At 35.9% G+C, this 12643-nt stretch overlaps 1 protein-coding gene across 1 annotated transcript in view; it reads left to right on the top strand.

Moving 5' to 3' along the window:
* The window catches only part of LOC104406458 (rab proteins geranylgeranyltransferase component A 2-like), a gene marked incomplete at its 5' end in the record, with an annotated part of 54755 nt that overhangs the window by 22672 nt on the left and 19440 nt on the right, over positions 1-12643 (top strand). The window contains one exon of the mRNA XM_010015428.1: positions 11180-11257. Within this exon, the coding sequence (XP_010013730.1) occupies positions 11180-11257 (78 nt within the window). The remainder of the gene's footprint in view (positions 1-11179; positions 11258-12643) is intronic.

The following is a 12643-nucleotide window of genomic DNA, read 5'->3' as shown; positions in this document are numbered from 1 at the left end:
GTTTGGAAGTGCTATTTTCCAAATATTGTTTCATATAGTTCACTTTTACAGTTCACTTCAGTGAAATATGCCACTTATTTTTAGTTTTCCTTTGAGAAGTCTTTCTGGAAGCTTTCAATTGTAATTCTCTTCAGCTGTGACCAGTGTTTTTTAATGGGTGAGAACTGAGAAGTCAGTTGTAGATTGTGGCCTTTCTTCTGTGATTTTTCTCCATGGTTGCTTTATGGACACTGAATTATTTTTTGGGGGGGAGGGGTTGTGCATTGTTTCTCTTCAATTTGGTTTCAGATTCTTTTTTCTGGGCTTTTGCAAGTATGAACATCGGAAAAGAAACAAAACTTTCTGAGAAGCAGTAGTGGATGCTATTGTGCCCACTACTTTTGTGTCCAGAAGTTTTTCCCATTTGAAGTTTTAGAGGGATTTGGAGAGTCTGTGCTGTCTGCCATCTCATAAAGGCTCTGAGAGGTGACAGACACATTGTGTCTTTTTCCTCTTTATTAAGAGTCATCCAAGAATTGACATGTGTGGTCATGGTAATAGGTGCCGAGGTGGTAGAATCTCTTCAGCTGCTTTGCTGTAGGAATCGGTGATTCACTGACTTTTATGGGTGGTCAGTTAATTATTTGCATTTCCTATAAATAGGCTTTGAAATTGTACATAGTGTATGTATTTGGTGGACAGTGGACTGTGTAACCTCTTTTAAGTAGTTGTTACAGATTCTAGCTGAAATTAGTCATTTTTGTGTCGGTGCCAGTGACAGTAGTAATTTTGTGATGGAGGAAAGCTCTGATTAAGACGGTTCATCTCTTTCAATCCCTATATTTACAAGAAGATTGAGAGTCCAGGCTGAGATATGATGGATCGTGTGATTGATTTGGAAGGTTCCTGTACATATTTCAAAAATGAATAATCAGTTTTTACCCTTATATTTGAGCTATGATTTCCTACAAATGTCAAAGCTTCTGAGGTAGTCTCAGGTACTTCAACATTTTCAATTATGTTCCTGTTACAATCTCTAGAAGGGTTTTACTGTTCTGAAATGAAGGCTGGACTTCAGGAAACCTGACTGTAGTAAGCACTTAGAATTTCATTTCATTTGCATCTATACATAAGTATCATGTCTCTACACGTAAGCAATATGCATAACTTTTCTATATGTTATTTGTATGAATTGGCATATTAATGAGAAATTCAAACAATTGTGATTCCTTGTGATGATCAGATAGGACAGATCTGAGTCTCAGCACATAGGCAGTTCTGTGCAAGTGTGAAAGAATTGCAGGTGATTTAAAAAACCTAGGCTGTATCTGAGAGATGAGCTCATTTCGACATACATAAATTTTGTATTCATATGTCTCTGGTCACTTAGGATTATTCCATTTCTTTGGAGCTGAAAAATTAACTTGAAATTGCTGACAACTGTCAGCTTTACCTGGTTTTTACTAAAATATCGAATAGTGTGAGCAGGTGCAGTGCTGCTTTCCTTTTAATTGTTTTCACTGGCACTTCAGTGAAATCATACAACTTTCGATGTAGTTTGGCTTTTTAAGACAAACTTGATATATTTCTCTTCGCTCTGTTGGCAGATGAATGCAAAATGGGTAAGCTAGTTAGCGTGATTGTTTGTAGGATCAGTTGTTTGTTTTTCCCTCTAAGGAGAAACTCTTTCTCGGGATAAACATCAGGGAAGTGAGATAATCCATCATTCTGAGACCTGTTCACTAGTGATGGATGGATAGATTGGTAAAGTAACTCAATAATCTTCATTTTTTTCAGGTTATTCACAGATCAGTGAGCCTTGTCGTTAATAAAGCTACGGAATGCTTTTGTGTCCTTGCCCGCATTATTTCTCAGAATTTGACAGGAAAAGACTTTTAATTTGGAAATAACCTTTCTTGTGAAATGCATTGTAAGTGTATGAAACTTTTAAAACACCTCCCGATTTTATCTTTTTTCTCAGTGAGATGCTTGTCAGTTCTTTGTTTAAAAAAAGTATTTACAAATATGAGGAGCTTTTCTGCTCGTTATTTCACTGACTAGAGATACAGTGCTCTTCAGAAGTGTATACTTCGTGAAGGCCTTCAACCAGTAGAATATATCACATGATACATTCACATGAATCATACAAATGTTGTCAAAGTATATTGATTTCAGATCCCTAACTAGGCATGGAAAAGTTTTCAGATAAGAAATTGTATTATAGTGGTGAGAATATGTGCTGTGGTATAGGAAAAATAGATGTAACATATTAAAAAGACTGAGAATAACTTACATTCTCCAGGAATAACTCCCATTCTTGATTGATCTTATTTCATTTTACAAACATATTTGGAACTTAAAAGCACAAAATGCAAATGATTTAGTGAGATGGTATTTCAGTAATTATTTGCTTTAATAATTTAGAAAGAGGTATGTGTATCTAACACATTATTTGGTATTATCTCTTAGCAGTCTTTTAATAAGTAAATCACTCTCTGCTTATGCGAGGATATAAAGATTCTGGCTTATATATTCCTGAGAATAATGACTAGGATATATGAATATGTTACAGCATTATCAGAGGATCTATGGAAATGACATGAATGTTTATTATTGAAGCAAATCTGGGATGTAAATGCAGATGTGATGTAGCAGAGTCCTTTTTTGTGAAACTAGAAGGCAGAGAAAGATAGATCCCAAAACATTACTGAATTAGTAGAATAGTTCTTGAATTTCTTTGAGGGTTAAAGTAACTTGAATTTTTATGTCTTTTCTTGAGGCAGAAAATACATAAATGGATTTTACAGATGAGCTAATGCTCTAATGCTTGGCGACTGCTTTCTGGTCACTCGTTTTTGTGTCTCTGCCCTACGGTCCTGATCTCCCAAGCTCCTCTTTGAGGGCAGAACTATTGTGTAATTGCAGCTAACTGACCTTATGCAAGGAACAGCTTCAACTGTTTCTCAAGTTTAGCGTCCCAGAGAATGAATCTTAATGTAAATTCACTAACAATAGTGTTAATGGCTATATCCTTGAAAAATGCTTATGTAATTCTTCCATTGTATATGACAGTATTAAGCAGCTTCTCCTTCAAATTCCAGTGAACTTTTCTTCCATTGAACAAGCCAGGATTGAGCAACTTTTCTTTCAAATTTTGGTAAAATTTTCTTATGCAGCTTTACCAGCACAGCTGTTGTTAAAATGTGGTGTTTGTCCTCTAGTCCATTTCAGATCTTTGCCCAAAACACAGTCAAGGGTACACTGCTTTAAGTGCAGGTTAATTTTCTAGCAACTTCATGTTGAGATCTGGCTTTAGATAATTTGGAAAGCAAGGTGTAAGTGTACAGAGTAAGTCTGTTGAACAAACCATTTAGGGTTAATTTAGGGTTTATTTAGGAAACAGCGTTTTTTGCGTTGTGGTTGTGACCATTCACAATCTTGACATAACGGGATGTCTCTGGAACTACTTCTTTTAGACCTAGTCTCAAATTCTTTACGTCGAATTTTGAATTTTTGATGAGAAGACAGTAGCCTCATATTTCATCATAACAGTCATCATCATTGAACAGTGTTTGGATGAACTTTGCAGTTTCTGGAAGCACAATAAATTTATTCTGAAGCAGAACTTACTAATAACCCTGTTTGCTTCAACAAGAGACAATACTTTTCCATTAGTAGCTTTCTGGGCCTCTTGCTGGCTGCATTCATACCCAGATAAATTTTCAGAATTCTTTGTGACTTGATTAAGATTTTAGCAAACAGTTAAATTTTCACTCCCCCTGGATTTTCTTGTCAATAACTGTTAGGTTGATTTGGTAAGCTTAAAGTTCACTTCCCATTCTTTCTAAATCTTTTATATAAGAAGGCAAAATCACAGACTTTATTTTTTTAAACAAGAAACAAAACACCACAGAACAATTCTGCTGGAAAGAGCAGTTGTATTCAAGAGAGAAAATCTAAAATTTGACACAAATCTGATTATTTTTTAGATTTATTTGATGAAGAGACCTGTTACCATGCAGAAATCTAGCCATCAAGTGTTTATGGTTAGACTGGGGTTTTTCTTTCATCAGGATTGAAAGATCTCCTTCCTGCACAAAAAGATTTTCTCCCTCCTAAGTGCCCCAAGTTGTAGGATGTGAAATGTAATTTCTCATAAACCAAGAAATTAGATCAATCTTTTGCAAAAGACTGCTTTCAAAATCCTTGTATGCTCAATGCCTTCCCCCTGTTAGAGTTTCTTTTGTTTCCTGTTGTACAGAGGATTGTTATCAAGGGTCTCTCATCCCTATGTACCTCTCAGGAAGTTAGCATCTTTTTTCTTATTCACCAGGAAGTAGGATCCTACAGGAAACTGAAGTTGGGTGCGTTTTACGCTCTCTTGCAAATTGCAGGTCTCATCTGTCAAATATTGTTTTTCTGCAAAAAGTAAGGGTATAGCAGAAAAAAGGATGTCCCATCTGCTGAATCAGCAGTTGTGGGCAGTTGAACAGCCTGTGTAACACTTGCAGGCAAGCAGCGACTGAACTGGCCACATTCGTGTAGCCTGTATGACAGTGATGTTGAACCAAAACTCTTCTATTCACAGTCAGTGCTGAGCTTCAGAAGCACATTTGTGCTCCAGAAATGACTTTAAGCTGAGTACCTGATACTCTAAAGCAGATTTTTGTAAAATACCAGGCATGCATGTTTTACACTTTTTACTGTGGTTGTTATATTTGTGCAACTTCAGTGTTTCTTAAACAAGGATTTTTGTTCTGTGGTTATTTTGAACGTGGAAGATGGGAAATGAGTTTCATAGTTGAACACTTGTAGAAGAGGATAGCTAATGAGTGCATAATTACATAAAATTTGTGGTGTTAATGAGTTTCAGGTACATTATTAGATCATAGAATAGTCAGGGTTGGAAAGGACCTTAAGGTCATCTAGTTCCAACCCCCTGCCATGGGTGGGGGCACCACAGACTAAACCATGTCACCCAAGTCTCTGTCACCTGGTCTCTGTTTTTTGTTGTGTTTAAGTCGGCTGGTTGGTTTGTTTATTTATTTTAGGAATTTATTAATGGATGCAATCAAGCTACTTTTTCACCACACTTAAACTCTGAACAGCTCTTCTATGAGAGTCATTAGTAATACAGCTCTTGTATTAGTAATAAGCTTGCTAATACTGCAGTTGCTTATATTACTAACAGTTTGTCAAGTGAAAATGGAGCTTAAACACTGTCTTACTTTTGTCAGCAGAACTTTCTCAGGTTTTAGAAACAGCTTAATAAATCTACCCTTGCATGAAGTGAGACTCGAAGTCTAGGAACATAAAACCATATGATGAACTAAGCTTTTTATTGCAATGTCTTCTAACATTTGAGTTTCAGAAAACAGAATTGGGATCTTGAGCCTGTAAAAAGCAGCATTGACTTGCCAAAGCCCTAAACTTGCCGATCACGTAATAGGAACTCAAACATTAAAACTCTTGAAGTAGTTGCACTTCAGTGCAGATTTGGCCATTCAGATATCATGAACAATAAATTGTCATGGCTCTGAAATAGACTTAAATTATCCCTATTTTGTGATTATGGAAAAAAGTGCACAGTGTCTGATACGTCTCAGGGTAAGCGGTAAGTTGGTCTACTACTCAGATTCTTGAGGTTTTTGTGTTCTAAACAAAATCGGGTACACCAGGTTCTATCTTGTTACCTATTTTACTGTCAAATACTATATGCTCTACTAGAATTCTTCATGGTATGTGAATGTACATTTCTATATATAGTTGCCTAAATTACATACAATAAAAAGGAGCAATTTCTTAGTTTTAAAATGAAATTTTGTTTCTAAATCCCTAGAAAAAATACAAAATATGAAATTAGCTTTAAAATTACATGTGACTGGGCTACTTTTTTTATTTTTTTTCCCCAACCCCTCTCAGCTGTGACATTTCCTCCTGGAGCTGTCACCATTCCTGTCTGCTGTGTCTTTCTCCATTAAAAGAGTTTGCTGAAAATGACATTAGCAGAAATGTTTGTTCTCTCCCCACAATGTTTTGATTGGGAGCTTTGCCATTACAGCAACACTTTCCAAAGCATTTCCCAGTCACAGTGCTTCTGTTTTACCATGTTGGGACAGAAGGTCTGGTGAAAGAAATAACTTTGCTATAAGACTACAGGCATAAAAATTGTGGTTTCTGCAAAATACTCTTTGGAAGTTGACTAATTTCCATTTGATAACTATGCAGGAACTTTCTGACAGTTTTAAAACTGTGATTTTGCTCACTGGATTTAGAAATCAGGCTGATTCTCTGTAATCTTTTAGGATGTTTTTTAAGATTTCACAGGAATGCTGAACACAGTTTTTAGGAAAAAGTCAATATATTTGACTCTTCATTTGCTTCTTTGAGCACATAGTTCTCCAAATGCCAGCACAGTTCTGGTTCATGTCAATTATTATCTTATTTCTTTGGTGGTGTTTTTTGGTTGGTTTTGCTTTGTGTTTTTTTTCCTTTCCTTCATCTGGGTGGGTGCACATACCGAGGTTTGGCTTTTCCATGAGACGTCTATGCTGGGAAAAACTATACTTTTAACTGTAGCTATTTGATTTATTTGACTTGTCTGTATTCTACTTGATAATGTTTTTGAAACATAGAACAATATTGTAGGAAATGCTGAAGTTCTAGGGAACTTTCAGGAACCGTAGAATTTAACATAAGAACCAGGTCACGGCTTGCTCTGTGTGTAAAAATAAATTGAAAGAGGACAATCCATTAATTCAGCACTTGGCATGTTTTGCTTTGATCTTTCTCCAAGCTTGCTGTGCTGTACATGCGGAATTCATCTTTAAGGAGAGAAGCAAATAGTTTTTGCTATAGAAGACTGTACAGCTGGGGAGAAAAATACTTGATTTCATAATTACTCCATACCTTTTAGAAAGTAGAAGACAAACTATATGAGAAAAGTGAAAACTAGGGGTTTGGTGTGTAACTGTGGTATGGTTTTCCAATTCTTTTATGTAGTTTCAGAATGAACAAGATAAGTCTGTAATTTAAGGGTGTTTATGGTATCTGTGTGGAATATCAAGGTGTCAGATGGAGAGACATTCTATTTTTGTTCAATTAATATCGGAGAGCATTACATCAAAGCAGTAAACTCCTTTTGTATCAACAGATGCAGCAACCCTGAAGCCTATTTTCTCTCTTGTTACATTAGCGTTTAATTAAAGAAAACAACTAGTTGGAGGCAGTTACTTTCTGTGAAATGTAATGAAGATTTATTTTGTAGGTGACCTTCACTATATTAGCTGAATCAGTAATCAGTAAAATTAATAGAATAATCAAATTATATACAAACTCATAAATCATTGTGAATATGCTGTCAGAAATTCAGCTTTTCATATGTCCTATTGTTTCACAGCTATATTAAAAATTACAACTGCTGATTCCTGCCTTGATGGGAACTGAAATGGCATTTAAAGAGTGTGCATTATGGAGGGCTACCAGGCCAAAAATTTTCACAACTGTTAATTTAGCTATAATATGATTTGATGTCACCAGGGCAAAGTTGAAGTTGAGTACAGTGTTGTTGCTATCTTTCAGCAAAACTTGAATTATTGGTGTAGGCAGTCGCCAGTTAATTAGAGTAATATCAGTTTAAATGTCTGTCATTTAGGGTTAATGGTATCAAAGAGTTGCCTTGTACTTGAAGTACAGTCAAATCATCTTGAATAGCCTATTGTATGAAAGTAATGCTAGCACAATGATTTTACTTTGCCATAAATTATCGGGATGCCATTTAGTTTAATATTTCAGTTTCTATATTTAAATAATTTTTGGCAAGTTCTTCCTAATCATGTCATTTTTCATGCTAGGCTATTTTAATAGGTATTTTGGCTCTTTGTAATTGTTAAACACAACACAATCAAAATTCCTTTCCATTTTCATTTGAAAAGAGAAGTTTTCTGCTGGCCTACTCTGAAAACAGGTCATGCCCTCCTCCACTGGATAGCAGGCTACTCTTGAAAATAAGTTATTCACATTTTTGTGCAGCCAAGCAGCAAAGTTCTTTCAAAGCACACTAGAAAAATAAAGTGCATATATTCAAAAGCCCCTGACTGTGGTTGAAGTCAAAGGAAAAATATAATTTATAGTTTTTAACAGAAGAATCTTAGTTCTAGTTAATAGTGCTATTCTTATATACAACATATGAAATAAATTCATCTGAGTTGGTTTGAAAGGTCCTCATACATGCTTTGTCAGGCAAGAAGCCATTGATTGCAGCATTAGAGATAATAAGCCTATAGCTCAAAGCTCTATAATAATTCTTCAGTGGATGTTTAACCTTTGTGTCATCTTCAACAAACTCCAGAAAACCAAGGCCTGCGTTCAACATGGTGTATATTCTCCCTATTTTTGCATAGGTAAAGGAGGTGTTTCTAGGGAACCAGCTGATCTGATTCAGCCAGTAGTAAGATACTGCTGAGCTTTCCTAGGGCTGCTGCCTTTTGGAGTACAGCTCAAGAGATGTGAGTTGGCAACGCACTTCAGCTGTTTGCCATACTGTATAATTCATATAATTTAAAAGGTCTTATGGTGCTAACTATCTTCAAAATATGTAATAGGACTTTTGAATGCCAGTATGGATTCCATTTTAGGAAGTCAGGTTCACAAACTAAAAGTTCTCTTTTCAGGTTCATCATCTATGAAACACATACTTAAAGCTCTTCAAAATAAAATAAAATCTAAAAACCCCAAATAAACCAAACAAAAAAACCCCCAACTGTTAATAAGCCAGGAAAATCCTGCTATCATCCCAGACATCTGGGAAAGCTACGTTCCACCAAAACCAGCCTGCCTTTCTCATACTGATTGTTTGCTTTGGCTAGCCTGACACCTAGCTAATGCTAGGAAGGTATTAGAAATGAAGCCACACTAATCTGTTAAATTACAGTGTAAACTATACCAAAAGATAAATAGAATTATACATTTTAAATACAATGCCTAAACAGTCCCTGGTAATGAAATGGCAGGTAGAATTCCTAATTTTTAGGCCCTCCCAGTCTCAGCTCTGTCCTTCCATCTGTGAGCTTCACATCATGTAGCTGGGTCACAACACAGCTTGGCTGAATAACAGGAACCCAGAAAACTGTTTCCATCCCTGACATGGTGAAATGGAACAGAGTGTCACTACACTGAATGTGCTATGGACTGTTTTATGATTTACTCACAAGAGGCTTTTGAATAATAGGGATCACAAGAAGAATACAGGTGTATTTAACTAGTAGGACAAAGGAGGAATTATCAAATGGCGCTTGATAGCATTTGGCAGTTGTCTCTGATAAAGCAGTTCTCTCTGAGAAAAGGGTATGCAGTTTATGTCAGTATGCCAACTATCTGTTCGTTCTTTCTCTTCAGCACACAGGAGAAGAGGTCAGGGATAGCTGATTGATCCAAATAAAATAGTACATTAAAGATTCACAAGAGAGATGAGACATTGCAAACAGCCCAAACTTGAAATTACATTGTAAGGGTTCAGACACATCTGCCCCTCTTTTTTTTTTTACCTTTTTCCCACTAGGTAATTTCCATGTTGACTAGAGTAAAGAGATTATTTCTTTTTTAACATAATTTGAGAAATATATTTCAAAATGTTCTACTGGTTTACCTTTTGTCACACCAAGTTCTAGAGAACTTCATCCTCCATTTTGTGTTATTCTTATAATAGGAATGCTCCTGAAATAAAGCACTGTAAATAAAAAACTGGCTGAAGTTTATCTTGATTCGCACCTGATCATGAAGTCCTTGAGAATGTCTAACTTATATTCTGTTCCTGTAGGATCCTGACTTTCTCTGCATTATAGCGGTGTCACAGGAAGTTTAAAGAGGTCTTAAAGTATATAGTAAAAAGGATATTGGTTCTTTATATTTGCTTGGCAGGATTTTGAAAAATGTGGGGTTATGTTAAAATCTTTCAAGAGCTAGAACTTAAAAAAATGTTAAAACTAGTGATATCACAGTCATTTCAGTGCTAATGTGGGGCCAGTAAAAACTTCAGGCATCACTTTGCAAAATCTAAACATCTGGGTTTTTGTGAATTAATTTACCTTGTGTCACATCGAATCAACAGAAAAGTAATCCCCAGAGACTAAGCCTGGCTTTTGGCAGATCCAGGAAGTTAGGATGCAGGGGTTAACCTGGGATCATGTGTTATACCAGACCAACTGAACTTCTACTGCGCAGCCTCACTGGAGAGCAGCTTCAGGCTTTGTGCATAGGAAGGGTCATCTGGTGACAAGTTTTAGCCAAAGATACATACAAGGAGGTGATGAAACGCCTGGGCTAGTGATGAAATTTTGCAGTGGGCTGACTTCACATGGAGTCCCCCATATTTAAATGTTATAATCTAGTTTATTTAAATTCTGAGTCTCCTTGGGGTTTACAAACAGAGGAGTTGCAATACTGGCATAATGTTTGGGTAGCATTAATTTTCTGTGTTTTAGGTATTGGGCTTTGTTTTCTAAGTGGAAGACTGCTAAATAGGTTGGCATCCTTTAGCTTTTGAAAACTGACCTGTCAACCTGGTTCCTTTTTTAATTTAGGATTTTTTTTTTTTTTTGTTGCCAGTCCAGACACAGAATATCTTGAGCAACTGTGTCATGATATATTTGTAAGAGGTCATCTTTAGACTGGAAGAAGTCTTCATTCTCTTGTAGCACTTCTCAGTGCCCTCAAAATCTGAGCTGCTGGTAGTTAATGAAGTTCTGATGGTACGTTTTGTAAGAGTAGAAAAATACTTCTGAATTACATTTACAGTTCTGGTAGGAGGTTGGGACGGTTCTCATGTGTTCTTACTTTGTTGGTCTACAGCATGTTCGTCAGAACATCAGTAGCTATTCTATGCATTTTTAGTAAATAGGTGCTTTTCCATTCTGAATGACTGAAAATGGCAACAGAATGAGTGTTCAAGCTAATGTAACTATTCAGAGGAATAAGATAGATGCTAATAAAAAAGAAGTTAACAACATATCCTTTAAAAAAAACCTATAGGACATGCTTTATTTTGATTGGTTTTGATTGTCCAATTCAGAGATTGAGACGTCATTAAAAATGTGCTACAGCGTGCACAGTACTTTGCCCTGCTTATGACACACACTAATGCTGATTACAGTTAGTTATTAAGAGTAACCTGTGTTTTTTTTCCCCCCTAATATGTTTCTAGGTTGTGTGCTGTATTTGGTGGTATCTATTGTCTTCGCCATTCTGTGCAGTGCCTTGTAGTGGACAAAGAATCTGGACGGTAAGGGTAATATAAGTAACCTTCTGTTTATATACAAAATACAGATGAAAAATGTGTTAAGTCAATTTAAAAAAAATGATTCTTCAAAGATCCTCCTTGGTATTAATAACACATCAACCTTGATTAAAAGTAATTTGTGTATAGGTCCTCCAGAACAAGGAAAGTGGGTCTAGAATATAGAAACTAAATTAATTTCCCTGTGATATTACTACAGCTCCTGATCACCCAAGCTTGGAAGACAAATCATTTCAGCTGCCGGGGGGCTGGTGATGAGTGATGTTAGTTTTCCTTGTGGCCTTACCTACTCTAATTGATTTTCATCAGATGACAACAAAGCCCTCTGTTATTGCATTTTTAAAAATGGAGCTCACCTAAAGACTCATCAGATTAATCTTTGCTGATAATGCATGTCACTCCAAGAGAAAAGACTTTAATGAGTTTTTAGGTAGATTGTTGTCATAAACTATGCTGCCCTCTTATCCTAGGATAAATTCTTTTACAACAATATCAGGCCTTTAGGCAGGTTTAAAGTTGAGCTAAGAAAAATCAACCCATAGTTTTTTCCATAGTGGTATTTTTCACACCTCTATAAATTGTCATGGTTTCTGTTGTATACATTCAATCAGTTACTAGTTTAACTGGAGACTTCAGCTCTCAAGAGTCTGTTTCAAGCTTATTTTCTATAATAGAGAAGTTCAAAACATTCTGTAGAAAATTTTTAACATTAAGCTAGAAAATACGTAGTAACATTTTATTAGGAAAATTAGCACTTAAATGACTAGTGTAATGTGTTTACTTTCCAGTTGCACTGCACATTTGATTCTTTGAGCATGGTACTTGTAGCTCGATTTGTCCTGGTATGGTCAAGCAACAGATTTGATCTTTGTCAGTTCCTTGAGGTTCTGAAGTTCATTGCACAGTTCTAGACTTTGAGATGCAAATGTGATAGTATTTCATCACTTTTGTTGTTGTTTTAAGTGCATGATTTATATGCAAATGAAATTATGCCCTTTTCATAAACTCTGTAGTTGATTTTAAGAGTAATATTTGACATATTACTGTAGGCACTTTTATTTTACAAAAACGTTTAAGTAGTTAACTTGCTCTTTCAGAGCGACGAAGCTTATTGTTATTAGCAACTTCCAGACTCCACTCTAGGGAGAACTTAAGTCATCAGTAGTATTGGTTGCCTCAGTTTACAGCTTCTGTTGCACATTCTGAAGACCTTTGAAATTAATGTTTTCTATGTTAAGGTTATATGTATTCCAAAAAAGAGTGCTGCTTTTCCTTTATCCTGCTTTTATGTTTTAGACCTACTAAATTCCTCAGGGTTCCACGTAGGTTTCAGGTGTCTTTTTTAGCTATCACGCTGCTTTAGTGCTTTAT

The sequence above is a fragment of the Nestor notabilis genome, unplaced genomic scaffold (genome assembly GCF_000696875.1).
Source record: "Nestor notabilis isolate BGI_N333 unplaced genomic scaffold, ASM69687v1 scaffold6105, whole genome shotgun sequence".
In the NCBI taxonomy this organism is placed as follows: Eukaryota; Metazoa; Chordata; class Aves; order Psittaciformes; family Psittacidae; genus Nestor; species Nestor notabilis.
Note: the sequence above shows the minus strand (reverse complement) of the source record. Positions and strands in the feature narration are given on the sequence as shown.